This window comes from Hibiscus syriacus, unplaced genomic scaffold, assembly GCF_006381635.1.
Source record: "Hibiscus syriacus cultivar Baekdansim isolate YM2019G1 unplaced genomic scaffold, ASM638163v2 tig00110599_pilon, whole genome shotgun sequence".
NCBI lineage: Eukaryota > Viridiplantae > Streptophyta > Magnoliopsida > Malvales > Malvaceae > Hibiscus > Hibiscus syriacus.
Genome location: NW_024062796.1, coordinates 301,026 through 328,786, shown reverse-complemented (window position 1 = coordinate 328,786; position 27,761 = coordinate 301,026). Strand labels below are relative to the sequence as shown.

The 27,761-nt window shown below is 36.5% G+C and overlaps 7 protein-coding genes, 1 non-coding gene and 2 pseudogenes across 11 annotated transcripts; 5 read left to right on the top strand and 5 right to left on the bottom strand.

Moving 5' to 3' along the window:
* Positions 1-406: 406 nt before the first annotated feature.
* LOC120134845 (ribosomal RNA-processing protein 14-like) lies at positions 407-7,602 on the top strand. The gene is made up of 2 exons (XM_039151230.1): positions 407-1,609; positions 7,591-7,602. Exon 1 carries the CDS (start codon positions 407-409, stop codon positions 1,466-1,468), a length of 1,062 nt encoding a protein of 353 aa, XP_039007161.1. The 3' UTR covers positions 1,469-1,609; positions 7,591-7,602.
* On the bottom strand, positions 2,317-3,136 carry LOC120134846 (membrane protein PM19L-like). The gene is made up of 3 exons (XM_039151231.1): positions 2,956-3,136; positions 2,681-2,858; positions 2,317-2,567 (listed from the first exon to the last, which is right to left on the bottom strand). Exons 1-3 carry the CDS (start codon positions 3,080-3,082, stop codon positions 2,333-2,335), a joined length of 540 nt encoding a protein of 179 aa, XP_039007162.1. The 5' UTR covers positions 3,083-3,136; the 3' UTR covers positions 2,317-2,332.
* LOC120134850 lies at positions 5,420-21,234 on the top strand (annotated as a pseudogene).
* Positions 5,577-8,923, top strand: LOC120134843 (histone-lysine N-methyltransferase family member SUVH9-like). Of its 3 annotated transcripts, none has more exons than XM_039151226.1 (2): positions 5,577-7,847; positions 8,450-8,923. In XM_039151226.1, exon 1 carries the CDS (start codon positions 5,705-5,707, stop codon positions 7,781-7,783), a length of 2,079 nt encoding a protein of 692 aa, XP_039007157.1. In that variant the 5' UTR covers positions 5,577-5,704; the 3' UTR covers positions 7,784-7,847; positions 8,450-8,923. The 3 variants fall into 3 exon arrangements, with proteins under 3 accessions (XP_039007157.1, XP_039007156.1, XP_039007158.1); XM_039151225.1 differs by having other exon boundaries at positions 8,347-8,923; XM_039151227.1 differs by lacking the exon at positions 8,450-8,923 and adding an exon at positions 7,979-8,159.
* LOC120134848 lies at positions 9,184-11,295 on the bottom strand. Its single transcript, XM_039151233.1, has 4 exons — positions 11,020-11,295; positions 10,137-10,207; positions 9,439-9,574; positions 9,184-9,286 (listed from the first exon to the last, which is right to left on the bottom strand). Exons 1-4 carry the CDS (start codon positions 11,174-11,176, stop codon positions 9,201-9,203), a joined length of 450 nt encoding a protein of 149 aa, XP_039007164.1. The 5' UTR covers positions 11,177-11,295; the 3' UTR covers positions 9,184-9,200.
* LOC120134830 lies at positions 12,542-13,711 on the bottom strand. Its single transcript, XM_039151218.1, has 2 exons — positions 13,272-13,711; positions 12,542-12,710 (listed from the first exon to the last, which is right to left on the bottom strand). The coding sequence occupies exons 1-2, from the start codon at positions 13,709-13,711 to the stop codon at positions 12,542-12,544; spliced, it is 609 nt and encodes a 202-aa protein (XP_039007149.1).
* LOC120134851 lies at positions 14,486-17,406 on the bottom strand (annotated as a pseudogene).
* On the top strand, positions 17,514-17,595 carry TRNAS-AGA. The gene has a single exon. It is a non-coding gene; the product is annotated as a tRNA-Ser (tRNA).
* LOC120134829 (F-box protein At2g05970-like) lies at positions 18,832-20,180 on the bottom strand. Its single transcript, XM_039151217.1, has 3 exons — positions 19,722-20,180; positions 19,571-19,639; positions 18,832-19,473 (listed from the first exon to the last, which is right to left on the bottom strand). The coding sequence occupies exons 1-3, from the start codon at positions 20,178-20,180 to the stop codon at positions 18,832-18,834; spliced, it is 1,170 nt and encodes a 389-aa protein (XP_039007148.1).
* On the top strand, positions 19,151-26,133 carry LOC120134844 (3-isopropylmalate dehydratase large subunit, chloroplastic). Of its 2 annotated transcripts, none has more exons than XM_039151229.1 (15): positions 19,151-19,156; positions 22,533-22,664; positions 22,764-22,934; positions 23,187-23,339; positions 23,450-23,518; positions 23,611-23,727; positions 24,134-24,208; positions 24,339-24,416; positions 24,539-24,634; positions 24,770-24,819; positions 24,952-25,006; positions 25,192-25,323; positions 25,440-25,487; positions 25,559-25,717; positions 25,798-26,133. In XM_039151229.1, exons 2-15 carry the CDS (start codon positions 22,620-22,622, stop codon positions 25,936-25,938), a joined length of 1,389 nt encoding a protein of 462 aa, XP_039007160.1. In that variant the 5' UTR covers positions 19,151-19,156; positions 22,533-22,619; the 3' UTR covers positions 25,939-26,133. The 2 variants fall into 2 exon arrangements, with proteins under 2 accessions (XP_039007160.1, XP_039007159.1); XM_039151228.1 differs by lacking the exon at positions 19,151-19,156 and adding an exon at positions 22,246-22,444 and having other exon boundaries at positions 22,530-22,664.
* Positions 26,134-27,761: the final 1,628 nt, after the last annotated feature.

Sequence of the window (27,761 nt, the reverse complement as noted above, 5' to 3'; positions counted from 1 at the left end):
AAGTATTATCTTATAATCGGAGACTATTTTATAATTCGAATAATAGTTTAAAAATCTTTTTACAGTTAACCCTAAAAAGTTAATATATATAAAAAAAAAGTTTCCTAAAATTTCCTTTAAAAAAATCCCGACCTAGTTTCTCAGTACATTCTGAAACCCTAATCTTAATTTCTGACCCGAAATTAATTGAGGTAATTTCTGAAACCTTAATCTTAATTTGAAGATTGGTTTCTTGTTTGATGTGCTTTTTGAACTTTTGCGGTATCCATCCGCTGCTGTTGGTGTGAAATTTTGTTCACGCCGCTATTTAGGTCTTTAGAGGAGTCGGACGGCGCCCCGCACCGTCATTTGAAACCCTTCTTTTAATGATTTAAAACTAATTCTTGTTTTCCTTTTATGTATGCAGATGGGGAAGAAAAAGAATAAAACTTTGGATGAACCCGAATTGACAATTGATATAAAGTCAATGTATCATGAAAATGCTTTGTTCTTTGACAAGTTGGTGGATTTAATCCCTGCAAGGTTTTATCTTCCTGATGAAAAGGATAAGCCTTGGTTTCAGGGTCTTAGCAAGGCTGAAAAGGCTTCTGCCAAGAAACAATCTAGGGAGAACGTTAAGAAAGCTCGCAGAGATAGGTTAGATCCCGAGAAGTCGACGAAATCGACTCTCCGTTTGTTGAAGGAGAATTTGGAGAAGGATAAGAATAAGGATAGTGATGGTGAGGAGGAAGAAATCGAGGTCAGGCCTATAATGTCTGATTTAGACGGTGGCGAGGAACGGTCGGTGACTTACGAAGAACTTAGGGAAAGGCTCCGTAGGAAAATCGAAGAGCTTCGGGGTGGTAGGAATACTGCTGGTTCAGATAAAGGGAAGAAGAGGAAGAATGAGAGGAATGATAAGAAGGGTAATGTTCAAAAGAAGCAAAAGAGGTATGATGGCGGTGCTGAAGAGAAGAAGGTGGATGCAAGTAATGATGAGGAAAAAGTAGGGAAGGACGTTGAAGAGGCTGCAAAGGAACTTACTTTTAGTCGTGTTAAACTCGGGGATGACGATAACCATGGGAAGAGGAAGAAGAGAAAACTTTCAAAGTTCAAGGAGCTTGAAAATGCGAGGAGATTAGAAGAAGCTAAAAATGATCCCGAGAAAGGAGAGGTTGTCGCGAAGAAGCATTCGTGGAAGGCAGCAATGGACAGAGCCGCTGGGATTAAGGTCCACGATGATCCGAAGTTGTTGAGACAGAGTATTCAGAAGGAGAAGAAGAGGCACCAGAAGAATGCCGAGAAGTGGAATGAGAGGGTCGAAACGACCGAGAAGTTGAAAGCGGAGAAACAGCAAAAGAGATCGGAGAATATAGCCGACAAGATTCACCAGAAGAAGATGCGGCGAATCGCAAAGAGGGAGAAGAAGCTGTTGCGACCAGGTTTCGAAGGTCGCAAGGAGGGTTTCATCAATGGGGAGTCAGCCTAAGGTTCTTTTCTTTCAAATTTCCGCATAGCCCTAGAGGTTTCCATTTACATCATGTCATGGTTCATGTAAGGTTACATGTTAGGAAGGCCGTTCTTACAATTGCTTTTCCTTTGTTTTTTATTCCACCTAGAGAAGATGAATGTTGCTTAAGAACCAAGTCCGGATTAATATACTGAGAAGTATTGGATTCTGATTGTTTATGGCCTTGAATCTTGGAAAAACTAAGAAAAGAGAAGTGACTTGTGCATATTTTGTTGGCTGCTTTTGGCTTTTATTCCCTTGGTCGTTTGAGGCATTTAATTGTTAACTGAATCAAATATCCAAGTGCCATCATCTTTAAACTCATTTAATCCTTCTTGTTCATGAAGTACCCTTTCAAGGATTTGGTCCAATTAGTTCATGAAGTTTCTCTTCCGAGCTTGGTGCAGATGATTCATCATCCCAGAAAGGGTCCAATTGATTCATGCATGTATTCACCTTTAAGATGTCCATTCATGTAGCCATCTTTAAGAGCTTATGTTCATTCATCTGTTAGCCCTCATGTGGTTTTGAGAAACTAAAACAGGGCCGACAGATGATCCAGAAAACAATAGTTATTACATGTTTTAATTGATTTTAAACTCCTGCTTGATTCTTTTGAAACATAATTATGTTCTTGAACTTATGTTTTCATCTATGGAACACCAAGTTTGCAGGGAAATAATGTCTGGTTTAGAACAGAACACACAATGTTACCATTAGAAAAGACCAGAATCCTTGTTACAAACCAGATATGCTGCAAATCCATGTCCAATCATAGGAACATGAAACTGATTCAACTGCAAACGAAATTACATATTTAACTGGGTTACACTGTAGTCCTTATCAAACCCTGGACCCCATCACACCGGTGCCTGCCTTTGGCCCTGGTTCGTCCGCCTGTCCTCGCATGCCGTAGTCGGTATCTCGATAACCTGGTCCATACCTGCTGCTGTATACACCGGCATGGATCAGTAACACATACAAAAGCTGAGTGAATGCGAGGATTATTATGAATGCTTCCAGTATTCTGAGCCTCCATCCTCTCCACCCTCCTATGTTTATATGCTTGCAAGCAAACCTGCAAATCGAGTAACCGTATCTTCTTATACTCGTATCCGATGCATTAAAACAATCAAAACGAAAATGGTATAAAAAATGAATCAAAACGAAAATGGGGAATCGAAAGTTCACCCAAATGCAAGTGCGGTCAAGGCCCAAGCAATGAGTGCAGATGATCCAGCTGCAGCCAAACTATCACTTCTCCATGACCTAATATGATGTCCTCCTGCAAACTTCGATACTATGCCTACAACGGCAGCCAATATCGAAAACGTCAAGAAGAAACCCGTCGCTCCATTTCCACCCATACCTGAAAAACGAACACGAATACATATTACAATAGTTATTTCACGAATTCAATTTCTTAAACACCATCGAAGACGAAAAAAGTATTCGAGTAAAATCACTTGGATGATGAGTCTGGCCATCGATAACCCTATTAACACACCAACTAGCAAACCCCAACACGATGAAATACATAACCAAGTTGAGGAACAACAAAGGAGCTGCTACATTTCTCCCCACAGTAGCCATTTCAGAACAAAACCCAAAAAGAATACAGATGACGATGATGATCCTTGTCTCGGACAAAGCTTATATTGTTGTTGTAAGAGCAAGTGGATGTGTTGGGCTTGTCAAGTGGGAGTCTAATATAGACGAAGATGGTGTAAAAGAGAATGGTGGAATGCACACGTGTAAATCAAAGAGGCAATGCATGGAGAGGAACAAGAAACAGGTGGAAGGACACTTGTCGAAAATGGTGTTTTTTACGATTTCCAAGGGATGGGGGTTCTGAATCCGGAAGCTTTAGGAATTTGGAAGACGGTGGGTGGTGCAATATATATCCGGTTGTTGCAGAGAATAATATTTATTATTATTATCCCAATAACTATATTAATTTAATAACTCAATCCATTTAATATTGTACCCTCACATTTATGAGATAAATACAAGGTAATATTATTATTATCCCCTAACTATCCGGTTTGTTTTATTTTTTTTTATTAATTTGAGATAAGTACAAGATAATATTTATTCAAAGATATCTATCAACCATTTAACATTGAACGCTTACAATATTGACATTTCTGGTGCTCGAACTCGAAACCTCAAGAAATAATAATTCGTTACTACTGACGTCACACGGTTCGTAGTTTGAGGGTGTATGTAGAAAATTTTCATTAAGAAATTCCCACCGAAACTAAATAAATACATTTGAGTGTTCATTACAAAATAATTTTAAAATTTTAAAATAAATGGCTGTCCTTTTTTTCTCATATGTATGGGATAAGGGGAGATAAGATAGTAGACTGCCCCCAATACCATATTGAGAGCAACTTTCGTAGAAGACCTCCGAATTATGAAATGCCCTCCGTGGGACTCGATCCCACGACCTCAAAGTTAAGAACCTTGTGCTCTACCAACTGAGTTGGATATTCATTTCAAAAATTTTAAAATAAATAATTCTTTATAATCATTTGATTTAATAAAAAAACTATTAATTGATTATATTAGTCCTAACAAATTAATAGCACTTTAATATAAAAATACCTCACAGATTAAATTTGTATTCAGTGATAAATATTTTACTGTTTAATTATACAACACAAAAATACTATAATTATATATAAATCCTTTATCATTTCATGTCTCTATCCGAAATTAATTTTGAAAATTGAAAAATAGTAACTAAAAGTATAAGGTATAAATAAAAAGAAATGTACAAATGAGAAATTTAAATATTAAAAAAATGATAATTAAAAGTAAAAAGATTAAATTGAAAGGAATGTAAAATCGATACTTTTTGCATGTTTAACATTTCAATTGTTGATGTTAGTGGAAAACGATGGAGAAAATATTTTTCCCTTTACTTTTACTTATCTCAAACAAACATAATTGGTATCTAATGTTTAAATAAGTTTTTATTTTTTTATTAAAATTTTAAGATTAATGAATTAATTATTTGACGTTATCAATTTATAATAAATTAATTAATTGTCGTTACTGAAGATAACATAATGTTGATACGACACTTTACAGTCACGTTAACTACGTTTCTGAATTTAATAAAGTATTTTTTTACAGTAAAAATGTGGTCTATGTGATTGTAAAGTGTCACATCAACATTCTATTATCTTCAATAACGATAGTTAACGATAAATAACTGATTTATTATAAATTAATAATTTTAGTGATAAATTTCTTATAAATTGGTAACGTTAATGAGTGAACTTCAGAGGAAAAAAACAAAAATCTACTCAAATGTTAGTGATCAATTGTATAATTTACCCTAAATTTAATATTAATTGCATCAAACATTTCAAATTATGGTTTTAAGTTTAAACTGGTTTTAAAATTCTAAAATGTTATGATTGAATCATCGAAACTATTAGCATTATTTCAATTTTCAATCAAGACCATATATTAGTCTAGAAACTCGCTTGAACATTAAATATTAGCTCGAATATAATGTCTAATATGTTTATAATTATTTCATAATAATTTGATATATTTAATCATTATTGCACAAATTAAGTGGCCTCGATAGTAAATGAATTGTTGTTATTTCTGATGACTCGAGTTCGAGTACCATAGATGTAAGGTGTGTGAGCATTCAATGTTGAAAGGTTTAGAATTATCTTCAAACATATGTTGTCTTGCACTTACTCGGATTATTAAAAAATAATTTATATTCATTATGTTGCAAAGTCGTTCTTTTCCGTTAAAAAATTTGATAGTATTTTGAACCGAATTTTAATCTGTTGACTGTGATATAATAAAATCTAATCCTAAAATCTCAAATATTATACGTCTATCTCAGATAAACAATTTTTTTAACAAAAAAAAAAGATGAATTTAAAACATAATAAATAATAATAATTAAGTGATAATTTTTAATAATTATGAGATATAAAAAATAACATTCTATAATTGAATTATCATTTATCTACTTTATCATAATTTAGTAACAATTTAGTTTCATTATCAATCCAATCGTTATAAGCTTGAAATACTTTTTTTTTCTTTGCAAACGAAAAGAAAATGTCTTGATTGGCTCACCCGGCCTCCCATATTCCGCCATGGGAGCACCTGAGAACCACCAACTAAATCCATTCAGACTTTAACGACCCTTTTATAAGCTCAACTAACTACCAAATGGGTTCTCTTCTGCCTTTCCAAGACCTCAATCTCTGCCTAGAACCACCGCAAACCGCCACCATCCCAACCCCCTCCGCCGTGAGCTCCTCCACCACCACCACCACAACCACCTTCAATTTCTTAACTCCTAAGATTGAGCCTAAACAAGAACCTTTCGACGAACCAACACCAACCCAGATTATTCACCAACAAGAAAACTTCCTCTTTCCCGTTTCCAATTCTACCCCTGATTTCATTCCTGATCCCGAAACTACCCCTCCGTCCAACGTCTCCTTCTCTTCCGATGACCAAAACGCCCTTTACTCCGAATACTTCCGTATCTCCGAGCTCTTCCGCTCTGCTTTCGCCGAAAGGTTGCAAAAATACGGCGACGTTGAGGTGCTTGACCCGGATTCTCGGGCCATCGTATGCGTACCCGAACAATCTCAACTAACCCCCGAAACCAGCCCAACCGACAGCTCCGACCCCGAACGAGCTTTATCCGTCGTCGTTTCACGTAAGAAGGCCTGGAGATCCAATGAGCTGGTTCGGGTTACAAATTTAGGATTTGAAGATCAGAGGCATTTCCGGGAACTCTTCCGAAGAACCCGAATGATATACGATGCCCTCCGCATCTTAGTCTTTTCGGAGGAAGAGAAGAGAACAGGACGGGGACACGGTCGACGGGCTCGCGGCGATTTGAGGGCGGCTGCGGTCATGAGGGATCGGGAACTGTGGTTAAATCGAGATAAAAGAATAGTGGGTGCACTCCCGGGTATTGAAATTGGTGACGTATTCTTCTTCAGAATGGAGCTTTGTGTGGTGGGTTTACATGGACAAGTTCAAGCTGGGATTGATACCTTGCCTGCGAGCCAAAGCACGAGTGGAGAGCCAATCGCCACCAGCATTATTATTTCCGGCGGGTACGAGGATGATGAAGATTCCGGCGACTCAATAATCTATACCGGTCAAGGTGGACAAGATAAGTTGGGGAGGCAATGTATGCATCAGAAGCTTGAAGCAGGGAATTTGGCACTAGAAAGGAGTATGCATTATGGGATTGAGGTAAGAGTGATTAGAGGGCTCAAATATGAGAATAAAGTTTCAGCTAAAGTCTATGTTTATGATGGTTTATATAAGATTCTTGATTGCTGGTTTGATGTGGGGAAGTCGGGTTTTGGGGTTTATAAATTTAGGCTGTCGAGAATTGAGGGACAACCTGAGATGGGTAGCTCGATAATGAGGTTTGCCGAGAATCTTAGGACTAGGCCTTTGTCTGCTAGGCCAACGGGGTATTTGACTCTTGACATTTCCATGAAAAAAGAGCGAGTTCCGGTTTTCCTTTATAACGATATCGATAGAGATCATGATCCTATGTATTACGATTATCTTGTGAACACTGTGTTTCCTCTCAATACATTTGGTCAAGGGAGTAATGGTACTGGATGTGAGTGTGTTTCGGGGTGCACGGAAGGGTGTTTCTGTGCTATGAAGAATGGAGGTGATTTTGCCTATGATCACAGTGGGATTCTCTTGAGAGGCAAACCGGTGATATTTGAATGTGGGAATTTCTGTCGGTGCCCACCAACTTGTCAGAACCGTGTTGCACAGCATGGGTTGAGAAATAGGTTGGAAATATTTAGGTCAAGGGAAACGGGCTGGGGAGTGAGGTCCTTAGACTTGATAGAGGCAGGTGCTTTTATATGTGAATACACAGGGGTTGTTCTAACAAGGGACCAAGCTGAAGTTTTCAAGATGAATGGTGATACTTTGATTTACCCCAATCGCTTTTCTGAACGATGGGCAGAATGGGGGGACTTGTCCAGGATATTTCCAGAATATGTGTGTGCATCTTATCCCTCAGTTCCGCCTTTGGATTTTGCAATGGATGTCTCAAGGATGAGGAATGTTGCTTGTTATATTAGCCATAGTTCCAGTCCAAACGTGCTGGTGCAGTGTGTGTTGTACGATCACAACAACTTGATGTTCCCTCACCTTATGCTTTTTGCAATGGAGAATATCCCTCCTTTGAGAGAGCTTAGCATAGACTATGGTGTAGCTGATGAATGGACTGGGAAGCTTTCTATCTGTAACTAAATATCTAAGAGGATTTCTGGATTTTGATGTGGTGTAGCGGGGCAGTGAGACATGATATGCTGAGGTGAGCTCCACTCCAATTGCTGCAAGCATTTCCAGTTGTGTATATTCATTTAAAATTATAATAATTTGTGGCATACCCATCTTATCTTTAGATGTTGCTGTTGATTTTTTATTTCTCATGCTCTCTTATAGTCTAGTTGCTTGCCATGCTTGTTTGTAGGAGCTAGGCTTAGGAATTTATTCCTTTGTGCAACTTCATGGTGTATACATCAAGTAGTAGTCCATATGCAGGAGGATGGAACATTTGACACGTAATACTGCTAAATGAATGTTGTTGCTTATCTCCTAAGCGCATTTTGTTTTGTTTCCCTTTTCTAGTTTAAAAATGATGTAGTTCCTACCATTTAGTATGACAGTGGATTGTCAGATCATCTGTTATGTGAAACATTAACATCAAAAGACCTATATAGGAAAGCTAAGTTTTTTTTAGAATGTAAAATCAACTTTTAATGTGTTTCTTGATAATGCCATATGTTGCTCACTTCACTGAATTTCTGCAGGTGGGGATCATACTATGCATCTAAAACTTTTTGTTGTAGCCGTGTTATCATTATAGTAAGTTCATTATGTCTATTAGCAGTTAACTCAAGTGAATTTTTGCAGGTGCCAATCAGATCGAACAATGCATCCAAAACAGCTTTCTTTGAACATTTTGTACCTCACCACTTTCTCTGAACGTTGTTTTATGCCTCCCTGGAATCATGGTTTTACCTATTTTCTTTGCGTTAGGTCCATCCCTGTCTATCGTTATAACGTAGGGAAACCTCTGGTTTCTACTGCAATATGCCGCTGACATCACTCTATGATCTTTTTCGACAAAAGTCACCGTATGCTTTTGTAAGAATGTACTATGAACCCTAAACTTAAATCTTCCTCTTTTACTTATGTGTATACAAGTGAAGGTTGAGAAAGGACGTGTTTGTACAGTAATGTATTTGAAGTTGAAATCTCCAGTGTTTCGTTCGTTTGAATCTTCTCAATATGGATGAATTCAAAGAGAACTACTTCTGTTTTCTACTTTACATTAGGGTGTAATCGAATTGTCTGTTCTAACGTGATCATTTATCTGTTACTATTGAGATACGAGTATTATGTTTGACACAGTTGTATACGATTTCTAACCTTTATATTCGTATCCGGGTACAACTGACGGCAAAGTTCAACGGTGTTACAGTATATCAGTGGTATATATCCACTGATATGGAGTTATTTATTTCATATCCTTACATCGCCTACTTATATTCATGTCTCTGTCCCCCGATATTAAGGGGGCTGCCTAAGCTCGAGAGATGACCATCAACTTTAGAAAACCGAAGATCCAAAGATCAATCGGTTTCACCTCTGGTTCCGGTCTTTATTCTTTGGTGACTTGGGTTCCATTTTTCTCCAGCTCCCTTTGTCGAGCTCGCTCCATCTTCCTTTTCCGCCACTCTTCTAAAGCTGCAAACGTCGTTAGATTGATTACAAATTTGCAATAAACTATCATACTTTAGGCAAAAGCTTTGCCACGATCCTTGGCAAGATCGGGTTTTTCATTTTTCATAAAATATCAGAATCAAACATTGATTCAAACAGCCAGAAACGCCAATCACCTTTCAAGCTGGAAGCATCATTTATGGAACGGAAGTCCTGCAATCTTTTGGAAAGATCGACTGCGGCAGTCTGCTTTGAATCTTTAGGTTGGATTGTTTCGGGATCAGTGTATACTTTCTGCTGAATCTCCTTAACCTAAAATAACCCGAAAATTTAACCATGAAGAACACCATCGTCTACTATATGTAATTGTTCGAAAAACTTTTTGCAGTTCATCTCAATTACACTCACAATGCAAGATACCCATTTTAAAGGAATTAATAATCGCCATCTATGTTGATTCTGTTCATTTTTTTTCTGCAACTAACACATGAAACGTACGAAAAATTGAATTGCATGTCGGATATACCCCGTATCTGATACCGCAATAGAATCCAAGTACCATAGTATAAACAAGAGGAGAGAATAGTAAAGTAAATACTTATGTACTCGAACTCGGGTGTAAGTGTCGAATGCAAGTGTGTGAGGCCTCCCATGTTTAATCAAATTTTTTACCTAGTTAAGAGTCTTTGGAAGATTTTATCCTTGTACTCACGTCTAAATATGTATCGGACTTGAATTTCAGATGCAAATACTTTAAGGGAAAAAAATGAAGAATACGAACGCCAAGCCTAAATACGAGCGACTCTTTATATACGACATTGCTTTATGTACACGATGAGTTGAAGCAGAGATTTAGGGTTCATGGTATTCTTACTCTTTCTATCAGCTTGAAAGGTTGCATGGCAATGCGCATATCTTCAGCTTCCTTAACGTAATCGAAGCTGACTGCATCGAAAACATTAATCAACATCCTTTGTTTAGACATGAACAATCATGAAAAGAGAAATAACCAAAACAAAAAGGCCAATTTCTATCATTCTTCAGCAGTTTGTTCATTAGAGTCAAACCTCATCCAAGAGGGAGAGATGCAAGAAATCTACCTTTTCTTACTATGTTATCCGGATTAGGGTGAATGTATGATACGAAATATTGATTTCTTTCTAAGTTTTCTCGTATATTACTGTGTCGGATATAGTTGACATACACTTGATGCTTTGAAGGAGATGGATTTTCATGTAGGTGATTAAATAACAAGAGAGAATCTACCCAGATAAACGAGGATGAATTCGGATTTAAAACCAAATGAAAACCCTAAATTTGCAACTCCTGATGAATGCAAAAGCCACAAAATTCCCAGATCCTATCAACCAGCATCAACAAATTCAGTATCCAAAACCTGAAGAAATCCCATTTCACAAACGAAACCCAAATTTGAACTTCCAATATCAAAAACCCTAAAATCAAACAAATACCCATGATCCAAATTTCCCAAACCCCACTTAAAACACAAAGAACTACGTGCAGAAGCAACAGCTTCATCAGAACAAGCAAAATCAACAACCAGCCAAGTTTTTCCCCCTAAAAAAATGCCAAAATCATCAAACCTAATGTTTCAAATCAAAGGAAAAAACTGGGTTTAGCTTAGTTAGTCTATACGATCATATCTATAACCAAAATTCAACAGATATCAGATTCAAACCATAGCATATGCAACTAAAAACACAAAACACAAAAGAAATATAAAAAAGAGAGAGAACCTGAATTGGGTTGATTAGAAGATGATCTGGCACGAGAGGAAGAAGAAGAAAGAAAACGTTGAAGCAAGAAGAGAGCAACAAAGAGATTGAAGATATTCAAAGCTATGGTCGCATTCTTGAAAGATAATCTTAATCTCCAAGATTGCTGTATCTCCATTTTTCTTTGTTTCTCTCTGTGTAGTTTTTGTGGTTTGGTCCCTAATTATATATCATCAAACTTCGAGCTTTATTGGTGAAACTATGGGTATGTGTCGAGTGCTACAGTATTTCATTGGCTCATGAAAGACAGTAAACACGAACATCTGTTTTAACTTTGACTGCAAAGTTTACTTCTGTTCATGTCTGATTCTGACATATGGTTCTGAGTTTTGACTCGCTGATTTTTACCCGAAATTATTGCAGAGATTAATGGGAAGATCATACATTATAATATACGGTTCCCGTTAAAGACGTGTGAATTGAGTGACACTTAAGACTCAAAATCCAGGCTTCAGCATTACTTGCATGTATGCATAAATTTAAATTTAAAGATTTCTTTTAAAAAAATTTATTTATGGGTGTTTTAGAGAGATAAGAACACTTATGTTACAAAAATTGTCTATTTGTTCAATATATGTTTTCAATGAGAATCATCATGTAGGCGCACTCTTTTTCTCTATTTTAATTTAGGGAAGTTTTTTAACGAGATAATATCGATTTTTTTGTTTTGTATGTGTTATAATTTAATCATACAAAATATCTTTACCGAAAAAATGTTTTCAATGAGAAAATATATTTGTCTACACATTATTCATGTTCGTTTGTTTACTTTTAAAAAATATTTATGTTCAATTCAGTTAATGTTCGTGAATATGTTTATTTAACATTATCTGCTAACATCATTAGGTATTTATCTTACTTTTACAAGCCAAAGAAAAATGGTGAAATTATGACACTAGCCCTTAAGCTTCACAGTTTGAACTTCAAAGTTCATCATATGTTCAATTTAATATCCACCTTCACCAATATTTAAAATATAAAAAAAGAAAAGAAAAAATGAGAACCGGATAAACGAGCCGATAAAAAAAGTTTGTTTGTGAACATAAACAAAACATAAACAATTCATCTTCGTTTATTTATTAAACGAACATAAAAGTTTTGACCATACTCGTTTATTTAACCCAATAAACAAACATTATACGAACGACTCACCAACAATTATACCCCTATTCATACCTTGCTCTGACTTACTTTTTAAGTCTTCAGGCATTCACATGAATATCTTTATTTGTGTTTCAGGTAACTTTCTACTGAATTACAGACCAAGGTAAACATCCTTGCCTTTGCTCCTATGCTGGTTGATAAAGTCAACAAAAATCGTATGGATATCAGATTGTTAAAATATTAATCGTAAAAAGCAGATTAAAGCATATAAAATTCACTAATATAAATAAGTCTCTCTTTTATATATACAAGCTTTTTAATCATATTGTCATGCTCACTTGCGTTGAAATTTGTATCATATACAAATTGTAAAGTTTGTTCATGCCAAGAGCCAGAAGTTTTTTTGGGTCTTGGAGTTGAGGACATAGCCTCCATTTTGTCCCTTCTTCTGCACTGCAACACATGTGCATGGGCTGTTCTCGATCAAATACTCTACTGTGTCTAACAGTTTCGATGATGCCTTCGAATTCCCGGTCGGCCGCTTGTATCTGCAAACGGAGAAACCATCGTCAACAAGTGTTCAAGGATGTTGCTCCGATGTTATAACGGGAGAGGCGGTGATTAAAAGTGGTCGAATAGCTTGAAAAAGATGATAGATTAGTAAGTCGATCATCATTTACCTCTTTTGATTTGGAGAGAAAATCATTAATCATAGTAACGTAAAATCATGATGAGCATTTTGAGAGTCGTCGTCTATGCTCTCAAAATGCCTACCGCACACAGCTTCCATACTTGTTAATGTATAACGAAAGTGATAATGACTAAAAGCGGTCGAACAAGTTGAAAAAGATGATAGATTAGTTAGTCAATCACTATTTATCTCTTTCGATTTAGATAAAAAATCATTAATCATAGTGGCATAAAACCATGGTGAGCATTTTAAGAGTCATTATCCATGCACTTAAAATGCCTATCATGCATGGATTTTAAGCCATTATAACTATTGTTTTCTCGTTCAAATTAAAAAGGATGAATTACTACCGAAGCTTACTATCGTCTACTACGAATTTTAAAGGAAAGAAGATAGAAGAGAAGGACATGGAACTTACCCAAGGATGGCGGAAGAGAGACTTCGTTTTTGGCCAATTATAAGAAGATCAATTCCAAGATCTTTGGATTTAGAAAGGATGACATGAGCCTTATCTTTACCATGATCCATCTCAGTTTTCTCTATACGTACAGGTATATTAGGCTGAGCAATCTCGCATGCGTATTTCATTTGGTCAAGAAAATTCACGTCTGTTGAAGCCGTATCGAGTCCGAAAATCTGCACCGGGGCAATGGCACTGGGACCGGCACTGGAAGCAAGGCTCGGCCGCCTCAGGAAAGTAGACAATGTGTTCTTCCACGTGCATTGGTTCTCGACATGGAAAAGGATGAGCTCGTCTTGTTCAAGCAATACATGGGAAAGTGCGTATTGGAGGGCCGCCGCGGAATGGGGAGTAGGGTCAGCTACCACCAATACTTTCCGAGCCGGTGGACTCACCATTAATGGCCCTCAAAACCAGCAGCAAAAATGCGCCAGAAAGAGAGAGGGCTGGGGTTGAGGTGGAAACAATGGCACGTAATATGAGGCTGTCATTTTGGTGGTGGTGAGCTTTTCATGAAAGTTTACCAATTTAACAAATGGTTTGCTTTGATTTTGTGATTGATGGCCTTGAGCTATTTCTGGGATTTTGATCACTGCTTTCTGCTTGTTTTTGCTAATTTTGGCGAATCCACTAGACCTCGTCAATTCCAACAAGATTCGAGATTGAAGTCTCGAATTTGGTGTCGAATAAAAATAGTCCACTTGATTAATTGTTCATTTCATTTATATTCATGAACAAACTCGCTTATCGACTCATTTATCATGTTCTCATTTTCCTTTTGTTTTTTTAAATTTTAAATATTGATGAAGGTAAAGACTGAATTGAACATATAATAAACTTTGGAGTTCAAATTGTAAAGCCTAAGAAGCTCAAGGACCAGTGACATAATTTTACCATTTTTATTTTTACTACTTTCTAAGAAAATAAACGAAAAAGTTCGCGAATGCTAAATGAATATGTTTGCGAACACAAACATATTTAAAAATAAACAAACAAACATGATATTAAAAATCTAAACGAATACAAACCGAATATAAACATCTTCAAAAACAAACAAACGAACACTAACATAACCTTATTTAATCAAATCCGGTTCATTTACACCCCTACTTGAAAGTATAAAAGATATTGTGATTCAAGTTCATACATAATGGTTAGTAATCACAATTAGGGTTTCCTACGACGATAATAATGTTTCCGTTAAGAACAGGAAGCTACAACATGTTAAAACATTAAAGTTCTAATGCTTCCGTTAATGTCAACAATACAAGGGGACTTCAATAGGAGCTCTCCTTTTTGTTTCTTAGACGTATCTTCGCATTCGGATAAATTACCAGCCACAATGAACATAGAATAGTACTTCAAGGACTTACATTCATGTCATTTGCCAGGAAAAGAACATCCTGCATGCTCAGCCCCATATTTTCATACCTACGACGCTTCATTTCGGGAAGTTCAGGCAAAGAGTTGAGAATGCTATCGACATATTCCTGAGTGAGAATAACTTCAGGGAGGTCTGGTTCAGGGAAGTATCGATAATCAGAAAGTCCTTCCTTTTTCCTCATCGTAACCGTTTTCTACAAAAGGGAATAGAGGTTTGTGGAGTACATAAGTAACAACAAGGTAAAGGGTCAGTCATATATCTTAGACTAGCACTAACTTGATATTAAAATGCAGCCTAACCTGAGCGCCTTCTTCCCATAGACGAGTTTCTTGTACAATTTGATCGCCTTGACCTTGACTAAGAAGTAGCGCCTGCCTCGATATCTCAAAAATCAATTGCCCTATTCATCGATGAAAATGAGTTCAAAATTTTCATTTCAACCCTGCAATTGCAAATATAAGGTTATCTGTGTCAGATACCGAAAATTTTACGAACTCCATGCTGTTTCTTTGCTCTATAAATGGGATAGAATGATGCAACTGTCTTAGAGCTAAGTATTAATTCATAACCACAACAAATATTCAGGCTTAACAAAACCATAAATCTCATTAATTCAAGCACAGTAGTTTAAGCAACTTTTGTTTCAAACTCTGATTGTCCAATTGGCCGAATTGATACATTTATGTCACAGCGAAGTAAGCCTTTTTGCATATTTCCATTGCTAATTCCCAAGTATCGAACCACCCTCTGCAATTCTGCCGCATATTCAGCAGCTTCAATGCCGGTTCTCATATCTGGGTCGGAAACTATCTCAAGCAAAGGCACCCCTGCTCTATTTAGATCAACCTGCAAAAGGTAACCAGCAAAGGAATCGAATTGCATTTCCAGAAGTGAAAAAAAAAACAATATACTATATTAGAGAAGTAATTACCTGCCCCATTTCCAGAATGAAGCAGCTTCCCTGCATCCTCCTCCATGTGAACCCGGGTAATGCCAAACTTCCTATGATCACCACCGAACTCAAGAGGGAGATCCAAATCAACGTAACCACTGGTTGCGATTGGGGATATCAAATTGAGATATTTGGTAACCCTTTGGAAGGTCTTGATAGTTCTGCTTTCTATCAAACTTCGAGTTTAGAGATAGCTTGCAATTAAGCGCAAGTCTCAATTTCACCGCGAATTCAATCACTTTCGAGTTTAAAATCGGCAAGGCACCAGGCAACCCCATGCAAATGGGGCAGATATTGGTATTTGGTTGGGATCCATAATTGTAAGGACAGCTACAAAACGCCTTGGTGAGAGTTGAAAGCTGGACATGTGTCTCTATTCCGATGATTGCCTCGTAGTCTCTTGCGATCTTATCGACTGTTTTCTTCAGAGCATGTTGTGGAACTTTGACTTTGGGAGGCTGCTGCATTTCTTTTGTAGCAGTTTGAGATTGAGAACTTTTCATCGTGCAGTAAAGAACACCATTCCTTCTGCTAAATAACGCAGTTGGGTAGAGCAAAGACGGGTGGATTTGAATCGTTCTAAACAGTGCGGAAGCCATGTTATTAAATTATTCACTTCAGATATGAAGTCATACACATGAAGAATTCTCTCTGTCTGCAAAACAACAAACAGGTCATCGGCAAGCTGCAATACACCGAGTAGAACAAGAGGAGGCACAAAAAAGCAAACTACGCTTACACCTTAAAACAAACTACAGAGTGGTTCGTTAAATGGTTCATATCTATCTAAGATAACTTAAGAAGTTGATCATGTGAAAGCATAAAAAGGGTGAATATTTATGAGGAATTTTGCAGAACCATAGAAAAACTTTTGGGGATGAACACTGATGATCAGATGAAAAGCACCCGTGAATAGTCCTGAGTGCTTTATGATATGGTTAAACACTCCGGTTTCTTGTTCGACCTGACTACAACCACAAAGTCAAATAGATATCAAATTTCTAATTGAAGTTACCCAAAAATGGATCTTTCCACCGTATTTTCCTAAGAACCAATTCTGTAACCCTACTACAAATGCCAAACTAAGCTGATATAAACAATAATAGCCGAAATAGGATTAAGAACTCAATTTACATTGACTGAAAAGAAATTCCATTTCACAAATTGTCAGATTGATTTGAGAAATATCAAAAAGGGTTCCTCTAATATTTAATTTCAATATAAAAAACCTCATAAATCATAATGAAAAAGTAACAATTGGCAATATATTACAAATGAAATTAAAAGATCTCATGAAGGAAACCTTCAATTAAAATATAAGTTGAAGAAGAACAATCAGGATTACAAGGAATGCGAACAATGATCGAGAAAAAGTGTAAATAAGGCGTTTGTAGAAATTCCTCAATGACCGTCATTATCCTTTCACTGTGTGCAAATGTACATTGGCTTATTACAACAAATGGCAAGTAAGATTTTCAATGGAAAAAGCTCAACAAGCAACGATTTTAAAGGGAACCCATGAAGAAGAAAGGCTTTTTGATGTAATTGATAGAGAAGAACTCCAAGTGGAAGTCTAAAGCAATAACATATTGGGTGCTTGAACCAGACAAACATTTAAAAAGAAGAATACTTTGAAACATTAGTGAAGAAAATTGCAGTTTCAAGAGATTATTAGAAGTGAAAATTTGTGGATAGTGTCGTGCTTATTTGTTTGTGGAAGGAGGCTGAACTGAGAGAGAGAGAGAGAGAGACTGAAATCGGACTTCCAACAGTCATCCAAAACCTTAAAGAATCCACGAATATCAGCGCAATAAATCCAATTTATTATCGATAAATTAAATCTTACGAAACATATGCCATCAAGGTGGGCGTGCCGGAGTGGTTATCGGGCATGACTAGAAATCATGTGGGCTCTGCCCGCGCAGGTTCGAATCCTGCCGCTCACGCTTCCTTTTAAACAACTGTCTTCAACATAGCGAATTTTGTCGGAAGAAAATTCAATTTTTTTTTTTTGAAGAATTAGCTAAGCACACAAGGGCGATGGCGACTTAGTTTCAAGTGAAAACAAGAGACAGAAGATGGTGGTTCATACTTGATACACTATTACACAAGTCATGCACTCGATCAAAGAAAACTTAAAAATTTGAAGTTGTGTAAGTTGATCTTAACTCATAACTTGAATTAAGCTAAAAAAATTTGAAGGTTCATCCGGCGTTGGCCCTTAAAGCCCCTTACTCTAGTCAGGGTACTTCTTCTGCAGGGCTTATACTGCTTGCAGATTCACAAACACCAGGGGAAAAAGCAGCCGCCACCTGCAGCTGCTTAGCTTCCTTGGTGGCAGTTTCTGATAAGGTCTGCATTGACCTAGGGGTGCCTGCTTCGCTTCGTGTTCCTGCTGGAGTAGTTACACCAAGTAGCTCCATGTCCATGGTATGGACTTTAGAGCAAGACAAATCCATGGAAACATTCATCTCTTGTAGAGAAGATCGAAACAACAGGTTTGGAAGGTGATGAGCTTCGCAGATTATGCCACCAACTCCAGCAGCTGATCTCTTCCCTACAACTCCAGTCTCCAGCAGCACTAAGTCGCCGAGCTGTTGGTTTGTCCAGGAAAGATGCAAGTGCAACGACAGCAATCCTGGTTCGAGAAATGCTTCCCCCCTCATCTTTCATTTGTACTCCACATTCTCAGCTGACTGGTGACCATAACTATGTTGAGGCTGAGATTGCATCCGGAACTAGGGGCACACCATGGCGTGTATCTTTTCCACAGCAAGCATTGGAACTTTGCATAACCGGTATGGATTGGTAATCACAAGTCCGATAGATGAGGGATGGAAGCGCTGCCGCAGATACGTTGAGTATTCCATGTTTTCTTAGTTGAAGACCCTGGAATGGTTCCCCCCGCACTTTCGGTTGTTTATCGGCACGGGCCTTCCGGTCTTCGGAATCTCTATTTTGTTTTATCTTGAAGTTGTTTATATGAAATCGTTTGCAATTTAAGAGAAGAAGATATCTTCCTTTGCAGATTGTATTCATTGAAAATGTGAATCAAACATAAAGAAAATGCAGAGGAAATTAAACTTATATACGAACAAAGTAGAATAAAATAATCAGTAATCATAAGCTGTTGCTTCAAGTACAACAAACTATATTTCACGCCAAAAAATAGTTGCAGACTTCTAGGATTCAAACATGGCTGGGTCTGGGATGACCCAACAAGGCTGCGGCTGAATCTTGTCCGAAGAAAATTCAAAAACTGGCTTCAAGCTTCCATCTTTCAAGTTATATATCCCCATATCATGCCCTCCATACAAGTAATCTTCGTCTATTCTCTCCCAACAATCATCACTGAAATAAATGCAATCCTTTTCGCAGTTCAGAAAACACCGAGTCGACACCGAAGCCAACTGATTTCTGCCCAAGAATAGAGCGCGATCACCTAACGTATCCATCTCCACCCACTTGAGCTCCTTGAAATCCATCTTGTAAACATGGAACAAGAATGTCCTGTAAGGACAAACCTTGGGGTGATTGCTGTCTTGTGTCAAATGATCCTGTTCATGAAGCAATGTCCCATCCCAATCCACATAATCCCCAATGAACCTCACCACAAACAAAAGATCCCCACACGATTCAACCAAGTAAAACCCGCTGGTGCAAACATCTCTAAAAGATTTTTCTTTGGCAAGTGACTTGTCGGGAAAAGCAAAAACGAAGTCGGACTTTTTCTTGACATGGTTGCCTCCGATGTGTAAATCCCAGACTTCGATACTGTTTTTGTCGCTCAAAGCATAGAGATGGTTTCGATGACATATAATATCCTGATAGGGTGGATGACTAACGTCAAGAACAGTTCATAATCGCTTCCAATTGCATTATGTGCAATCTCCTCACCATTATTACAAAGCAAAGCCAGACCATAGTTTCCATTGTCGTTGTTTTCTGGTTAGAATCGATTTCTGGATTAAACATTCTCGTACTTGTTTCCTACAAATCTAAACAAAATCCTACGATATCCTTTAAAGACATTGAAGTAATTAAGTTCGAATTTACCATCAACTTTTCTTACCATCTTTTCCAATCCTAGCTGACGATCAACAGAAGGGAGTTCGATCCTCAGTTGCTTGAAAGGATTAAACAGAAACGGAACTGCCTTCTCTTGCAAGAAAACCAACCATCCATGTGACGAACCAATGCAGCAACATTCACTAAACTCCTTCGGCGCCGTCTTCAAGCTATAAAGTCGATTTTCCTTGAGATTCAAAAACCCATGGTAGCCATTGTTGTTAACTTTAATACCATCGTCTTCTTCAACCTGTTTCTTGGACGGAAGCATGAGCCATGGCATCTTTGAAGTCAGCTCGTCTCCAAGTAAGTTCCATGAACAACAAACGGATTTGGCTTGAACAAGATCGTTGAATCTTAACCTGTTGAAGATTGATCTCAAGATATGTGCAGGAAGTTCATCAACCCTTGATGTTGATGGTGATTCCTTTCTTCTTTTTGTCATGGTAGCTTGCACCGTCATTGAAAAGGAAAACAAAAGTATTGGGGAAAAAAGTTTATGTGAACAAAATTTAAAAGAAAAGTAACTTGTGTTACAAGAAACGAGAAAAATAGTTTTTTGTTTCCCAATTAAACTAAACATTAGAATTTGAATTTGGGTTAAAGTTTACTACCACAATTCATATACTAATATGCCAAAATTAAAAAAAAAAAAGACTAAAATGATTTTATTTAAAAAAACTAGAGGGTCAAAAATGTCTGCTTTAGTAATTAAGAAATTCTTCATCGCATCAATGTTCATGTGGATAGCTCCTCTTGCAATCTTGTACGGTTTTAACCATAATTTACTTCCTGGTAAGACCCATTAATTCTTTCGAAACATGGAGCTCTTTGCTGAGTTGAATAATTTAGATGCTGAAAAGGTCTGAAATCTGTATGCTGCTATATTGTATCGGAACTGGTTAGTGTAAAGCTCCCGTTGAGTGCCTTAATAAGAACATAATTTAGCAATCTGTCTACGAGAAAGTAAACACTAACACTATCACTGTTGAAACTTGGAGCTCTTTACTGTTGAATAATTTAGATGCACGAAGCTGTGAAATCCGTATGTTAATTGAACGAGAAACATAATTTTTTTCCATAATAGGTTCATCAAATTTATCTCCCCATGCTATGACACTGGTGAGCGGGTTTGTTGCTGTAATCTTTCGGTCAATATAGTTATTTCATTCTATATCTATATGGCAATGAAGGAACCTGCGGATAAGCATGAGCCGGATCCAAAGTTTCTTGCTGATGCTAAAGCTAGCGTAAGCCAGCCAACGGGGGGAGCTTCAACGTCTTCTGAATCCGTTAAGAAACAAGAATAGAATAGTCGAAGCTACAAGTAATCACAATGGAGAGAATGGAACAATGAGGTCTGTGTTCCATACTTGTGTCTTATGATCAAGAAATTAAGTTCTAATGTTTTTGTTGTATAATTAGACTCATTGCTTTCAATCTTTTCGATATAATTATCGAGTTTTGATCCGTACCTCGTGATTTCGTTTTTTGTTAACTCGTATTGACCTGCATTTCCGAAAGCCGTTAATCTCAAACTTGTATTCTTTAATCCTTATAACCCCAAAGAAAACAAAAGGATTATGAACCCGGAACCGAGCTGATTGACCTTGTTAGCTTTTGGTATACCGGAGCCAACACGAGCAATCCAGTTGTGAAGAAGGAAACGACGAGGATGTAGCTCTAAAGACGATCGAGGGAGAGCATCTCTTCGGTTAATGCAAGGGTTATGGAACCGGAACCGCTAAGGCTTACCTTGAGAAGCAATAGGGAGTTTTCGACATTAGCATTCATATGACCATGTCTTTGAGGAAAGTTTTGTCCGTGTTATTGTGTCGTAATCCGAATTTTCGTTTTGATTTCTAATATCAGATATTTTTTTCAAGTTCGAACTACAAGGAGGCTAAAAAGGATGAAAAGATTTCAGCCAAAAAGGTTAAAATTATAAGAACAATTTAGCATAAGAAATTGCAGAAAAAAGTGTTTTGGTGCTACCATTAGACAGTGACAGTTGAGTCATCAAAGCATAAATAATTCGAAAAATTTGTAATGAAATTGGTTTATTTTAAAGTTGAGCGATAATAATAGAAATTTGGATAAAGTTGAGTGACAAAAAATTGTAGTTTACACTTTATCCTTGGGTAAACTACTCCTTTAGTATCTGAACTACCAGTTTTGATCAGTTTTAATACCTAAAATTTCAATTATTTCAAAATCATACCTAATTTTTAGCTTTGTTTCATTTTGGTACCTCACCGTTAAAAACTTAATCTTTTTATTACCTAAACTATCAGTTTTGGTTCGTTTTAGCACCTAAACTTTCAATTTTGTTCAAAACATAACGTTAACTTTTAAATTGAGTACTAAAATGAAACAAAAAGTAAACTTTAAGTATGATTTTAAAAAAATTGGAAGTTTAGGTACTAAATCGGATCAAGACTGATAGTTTAGGTCTAAATGAGTAGTTTACCCTTTATCTTTTGAAAATTCATGGAAAGGGCTTAAGTGGGAATTATATTGGAAAGGGCTGGTGTAGTTTTGCGTGTGTATTTCTCTCTCTGCTCGCGCCGTTTCCATTCCCTTCTTTTTTTTCACTGGAGAAACAAACAGAAAATCAACTACAATCCCCCTTTTTTACCGTTTCCCTGGTAAAGTAACTAAGAGCTGAATCTTATGGCTTCCTCGTTGGTTTCTCCTTCCCCAGTTTCTTCATTCATCAGGAACAAGGTCAGTGCTTTCAATTACGCATTTTATGATTTTGATTGGTGTAGTTATTTCGACTAATAAGGAAAAAAACCCTTTTTATGGCCAGGAGGGTTCGGGCTTTTCTTCTTTTCCTTCAACATTTCAAATTGCCATTCAGAAATGCAAGAAACAAGTTTCGAAGAAAATCGTCTCGGTCATGGCACCCCAGCAATCTGAGCGTAAACCGGCTACGACTGGCTCTGTTAGTTCCTTTTTTTATTAATTTTTTCCACTTTTTAATCTTCATTGATTGGTTAATGGGTTTGTGTTGATTTATGAAAAGTTGGGTTTTTTTTCTCAGGTGAAGACTAGAATGACAATGACAGAGAAGATTCTTGCAAGAGCCTCGGAGAAACCACAGTTGAGTCCAGGTGATAATGTTTGGGTTAATGTTGATATTTTGATGACACATGATGTTTGTGGTCCTGGTTCCATTGGTATCTTCAAGAAAGAATTTGGTGAAAATGCAAAGGTATTCTGTTCATCTTCTATCTTACTTGTTTTCTTTCTTTCTTTTTTGATGATTTTAGCTCTTTTCTTTTCTCTTAGGTTAGTTTTGTGCATAATTGAGCTCTTGCTGATGCTTGTTAGAATATAATTAGCATTTTGAAATTGGAATTTTTGATTTCATGAAGTAACAATAGCTATGTCACTGCTGTTTGTTCTTTGTGTCTTTTGCTGTGGCTGTATTCATTAACCGTGTACGATCCTTTCGGTATTGAAGGTTTGGGATCGTGAAAAGGTTGTTATTATACCTGACCATTACATATTCACCAGTGATGAACGTGCAAATCGTAACGTTGATATTTTGAGGGATTTCTGCACGGAGCAAAATATCAAGTATTTTTATGATATAAAAGATCTTGGTAATTTTAAGGTATGGCACTCGTTATTTTTTCATTCATTTCTAATCCAATAATCTGAAGAACTTGGGGTACATTCTCTGTTCATCCACATAGCACTGAATCCTAAATCACGACATTGCAGGCGAACCCTGATTATAAAGGAGTATGCCATGTTGCACTTGCCCAAGAGGGTCACTGCAGGCCTGGAGAGGTATTGATTCCCAACCATAGTTATTGAATTGTAAAACTGTAATTCTTGCATCAGGCTCTCGAGCTGGTATTATCTTTTTTCTTTGCCTTCAGGTTTTGTTAGGGACAGATTCTCACACCTGTACTGCCGGAGCATTCGGTCAATTTGCTACTGGAATTGGAAATACAGATGCTGGCTTTGTATTAGGAACCGGCAAGCTTCTGCTAAAGGTTTATTAATTATTCTTTAATGTTTTACTTGATTAAAAAATGTATGTGTTTTTGGTGCATTTTGATTTTTCATTTGGTTTCCTATTAGTATTTGGCTACTTTAGGTTAGCAGCATTATGCGTACCATGGAGTTATAGATGTTTTTTTTATTATTATTTTTGAATGAGAGTTTTGAGGTGGTCCAACTCTGTTATCCAAATTCATTGAAAGATTTTCGACGAAGTTTTAGCTATTTGATTTTGATGAGCAGTTTTCTCCTTCATGTCTGTTGCTCTAGGCATGTAGTTTAATCTGATAGACCATCATGGCATTTTCTTACAAAATTACGACTTGTATGAGTTGAAGGTTAGCACTTACAAAATTACGATTAATTTGGTGGTATATTCTGTTGCATATTCGATTGTAGGTTCCACCAACTTTGAGATTTGTAATGGATGGTGAAATGCCTCCTTATCTGCTTGCAAAGGATTTGATTTTGCAGGTAAGATCGTATACTTTTGGGCAATTATTCCACTTTGATAAGCTTGAAGTCGTAATTATGTTCCTGTGGGCATTCTTTAGTTATTCATTTGCTTTCGTATACGTTTTTCTAAAAATGGTTCCCGTTGCAGATCATTGGTGAAATATCTGTAGCCGGTGCAACATATAAATCCATGGAGTTTGTTGGAACAACTGTTGAAAGCTTAAATGTAAGTGTACCTCAAATTTTACCCAATTGCAAACATTAGTTCCTTAGAAAACGTTTGAGCTAGTTTGATTTCTTGTGGGAAGAGATCATGAATTTAATCTTCTGATTACTTGTATTGGGTAGATGGAAGAACGGATGACGTTATGCAATATGGTTGTTGAAGCCGGAGGAAAGAATGGAGTCGTTCCCGCTGATAGTACGACATTCAAGTACCTTGAGGTCAGGGAAAAGTCATTATGTTTGTCCCAATTCAGTGCCTGGATTGATATCTTTTTTAACCATGTAGATTTCATTTAACGTCTACAGCCTGCTTTCACGCCTTGATTACGGGTTATTATCTTTTGCTTTGCACAGGATAAAACATCTCTGCCATATGAACCGGTTTACAGCGATGCACAAGCAAGGTATATTTTTGTGCTTAAATTATTAAATGGTATTCGAGATGGAAATAGGATTGATATTTACTGTAGCATTTCATGCCTGGAACTGTATCGAGATGAGTCCTAATACGATTTACAACTGGGTCTGGCTTTCAGTTTTCTTTCCGAGTACAGATTTGATATCTCAAAGTTGGAGCCATTGGTGGCTAAGGTGGGTTATCTCGATCACGTCAAGTGATGAGCTCCTTTTTAATCTACGGCCCTGTCCCCCGTCTCCCCATTTTTACTATAGATCATCTCGCAAAAGTTGTTTTTATCTTTGTCTTTTTTTCGTTTTTTCTTCTGTCGTTTGTGTCTGTCTGTACAATGGACTGATTTCTTAAATATATTTTGCAGCCGCATTCTCCTGATAATCGTGCTTTGGCAAGAGAATGCAAAGATGTTAAAATCGACAGAGTATATATTGGATCTTGTACTGGTGGGAAAACCGAAGATTTTCTTGCTGCTGCCAAACTCTTTCTAGCTTCGGTAAGAGTCATACATTCCCGATCCTCGTCCGGAGAGATCATACATTATCGCGTAATTTATGGACGATAACGAATATCAAGCTGTGGCTGAAAAATTTTAATTTGCTTGACCTGCAGGGAAAGAAGGTCAGAGTTCCCACATTCCTTGTCCCCGCTACACAAAAGGTGTTTCTCGAATCCTTGATATCGTTAAAAGTTATAAACGAATGTGCGTTTTAACTCGTTGAAATTGGCAGGTTTGGTTGGACTTGTATACTCTCCCCATACCCGGATCCGGTGGAAAGACGATGTCCCAGATTTTCGAAGAAGCTGGCTGTGATACACCTGCAAGCCCTAGCTGCGGCGCTTGTTTGGGTGGCCCTAAAGACACATACGCGCGTATGAACGAACCTAAGGTAATTAGTTTTTCTACTCCTACATATTCAACCATATTCGAACATGTCGTACGGGAATTTTATTGGGATCGCCATCGCAGGTCTGTGTGTCGACAACAAACAGGAACTTCCCTGGTCGCATGGGGCACAAGGAAGGCCAGATATATCTTGCTTCTCCGTACACAGCTGCTGCATCGGCCTTGACCGGTTATGTCACCGATCCGAGAGAGTTTTTGCAGTAAGAGGCTTGCAGTCGTAGGAATAACCAGTCTGAACAATTAAAAAACATAAAATGTTAAGACAATGGAGATTTATGTCGGGTTGTACTGGGCTTGTCATGTAAGATCTTGTTGTATCTTGTTTCATCATCACCTGCAAGAAATGCAATAACCGGGGATCATCTTTTTCAATGGAGGTTTATGTTTGATTATTATTAATATACTGTTTTGACATTCATTTTCATGCTATTTTGTATTGATAATTTACTTTATTTAATATTAAAATTAATTTTTAATTATTTAAAACTTCATTTAGATAAGCTTGAAATTAAAATCTAATTTATTTAAGGGTAAAGTACACAAATAGTCCCTTGACTATAGAGTATTATTTTATTAAGTTTCTTAACTATTAGAAGTTATAAAAATAGTCTTACATCTATAAAATGTTGTTTTATTGAGTCTCTCGATTATTAAAAGTTATACAATAATCATTTGATTATTTGTTATGTTCTAAATTTGTTTTTCTTTATTAAAAAAATATCGATTTTTTGAGTTGAACGTTAATATAATGATTGATATCATAAATTTACCTGATACTCCACATTCACATGTAGATATTAACATCAATTAATCCAATTCTTTTTTAGATTGAAAATCACCGTCGATATGAAAAGATTCTTTCATAACCCTTAAATAATATAACTATATTTTATTAGTTATTTTTTATTTACTTCCAAAATTATTATTATTTGAACCCATCAAATGAGTTCAATAGTAAAAGAAAATGTTAAGAGCATGAAAATTGTGAACACATATTATATTATAATTATTTTAATTAATAAAAAATTATTATTTAAATATTTATAAAATGTATTAAATTCTATCAAATAATAATTAAAAATCATAAAATAAAATTATTTTATCGAATGAAATAAAAAACGGCAAATTTTTTGAAATAATGATGTGAAATTTTTTTTTCTTAAGATAAAGCTGTTGAAAAATTAATTGTTGAGATAGGGCGTTTGCTACAGCTATATCCTTGGTCGCCAAGTGGTCCGAACAACCTCTGCAGGTCGCCAGGTTGTCCAAGCGACCAAGAAAGGTCGTCAAGCAATCCATGCTTTCATGCGTGGTTTGCAAAAATGAAAGCTATGAATCTGGGTTCTATATTTTAGTTTTTTTAGGTTAAACTATAACAAAGACCACTCAACTATAGTCTTTTTCTATTTCAGCAACTATTTTTGAATTCTTGTCAATCATATCACCTAACTTTTTTTTAATTAATCACTAGTATCCGATCTATTGATCGACTAATCCAGATCGACAATTAATGGAAGTGATGACATGACAGTTAATAATGAAAGTATAATAATGATTTGATATTAATGATTTAATAATGATTACTAAAAGTTATTTAATAATTATTAAATATTTAAATAGAATTTATTAAATTTAAATCAAATTTATAAATAGTTGAATTTATAACTAGTATGCGCTCCCTCATGCATGTTGCAATAATTTAATGTGATTTGCAGCAGCCCCTCCCCTCATTCATGCAGCAATAATTGTTGTAATAATTTAACGTGATTTGCAGCAGCCCATGTTGTGTTTATTGGATTAAAAAAATTAAACTCAAGTATTCTAACTAATAATAACATGTTGTGTTTGTTGCTAGTTGATTTCAAAGAGGCGTGAACCACATGCAAATAGGAGCATGGCCCACTTGATTAACTAGAGAAATTATAGGTAATTTTTTAATCATGTTATCTAATATGTTAATCGATTATATCGAATCGAATTTTGGGTAATTGTATAGACACTTGGGTAATTGTATTGATTAAATATAA

Coding starts and splice junctions, on each gene's coding strand:
- LOC120134848 (XM_039151233.1), bottom strand. CDS start 11,176: ATGGAGATACAGCAATCTTGGAGATTAAGATTATCTTTCAAGAATGCG. Junction 10,208..11,019: donor TTCTAATCAACCCAATTCAG/GTTCTCTCTCTT, acceptor TTTTCGATGCAG/TCAGCTTCGATTACGTTAAG. Junction 9,575..10,136: donor CTTTCAAGCTGATAGAAAGA/GTAAGAATACCA, acceptor GGGTTATTTTAG/GTTAAGGAGATTCAGCAGAA.
- LOC120134843 (XM_039151226.1), top strand. CDS start 5,705: ATGGGTTCTCTTCTGCCTTTCCAAGACCTCAATCTCTGCCTAGAACCA.
- LOC120134830 (XM_039151218.1), bottom strand. CDS start 13,711: ATGGTGAGTCCACCGGCTCGGAAAGTATTGGTGGTAGCTGACCCTACT. Junction 12,711..13,271: donor CTCTCTTCCGCCATCCTTGG/GTAAGTTCCATG, acceptor CTCCGTTTGCAG/ATACAAGCGGCCGACCGGGA.
- LOC120134845 (XM_039151230.1), top strand. CDS start 407: ATGGGGAAGAAAAAGAATAAAACTTTGGATGAACCCGAATTGACAATT.
- LOC120134829 (XM_039151217.1), bottom strand. CDS start 20,180: ATGACGGTGCAAGCTACCATGACAAAAAGAAGAAAGGAATCACCATCA. Junction 19,640..19,721: donor AGCTAGGATTGGAAAAGATG/GTAAGAAAAGTT, acceptor TTAGATTTGTAG/GAAACAAGTACGAGAATGTT. Junction 19,474..19,570: donor CAACGACAATGGAAACTATG/GTCTGGCTTTGC, acceptor CCACCCTATCAG/GATATTATATGTCATCGAAA.
- LOC120134844 (XM_039151228.1), top strand. CDS start 22,391: ATGGCTTCCTCGTTGGTTTCTCCTTCCCCAGTTTCTTCATTCATCAGG. Junction 22,935..23,186: donor AATTTGGTGAAAATGCAAAG/GTATTCTGTTCA, acceptor TCGGTATTGAAG/GTTTGGGATCGTGAAAAGGT. Junction 23,728..24,133: donor CCGGCAAGCTTCTGCTAAAG/GTTTATTAATTA, acceptor ATTCGATTGTAG/GTTCCACCAACTTTGAGATT.
- LOC120134846 (XM_039151231.1), bottom strand. CDS start 3,082: ATGGCTACTGTGGGGAGAAATGTAGCAGCTCCTTTGTTGTTCCTCAAC. Junction 2,859..2,955: donor TGGCCAGACTCATCATCCAA/GTGATTTTACTC, acceptor TTCGTTTTTCAG/GTATGGGTGGAAATGGAGCG. Junction 2,568..2,680: donor TTGACCGCACTTGCATTTGG/GTGAACTTTCGA, acceptor CTCGATTTGCAG/GTTTGCTTGCAAGCATATAA.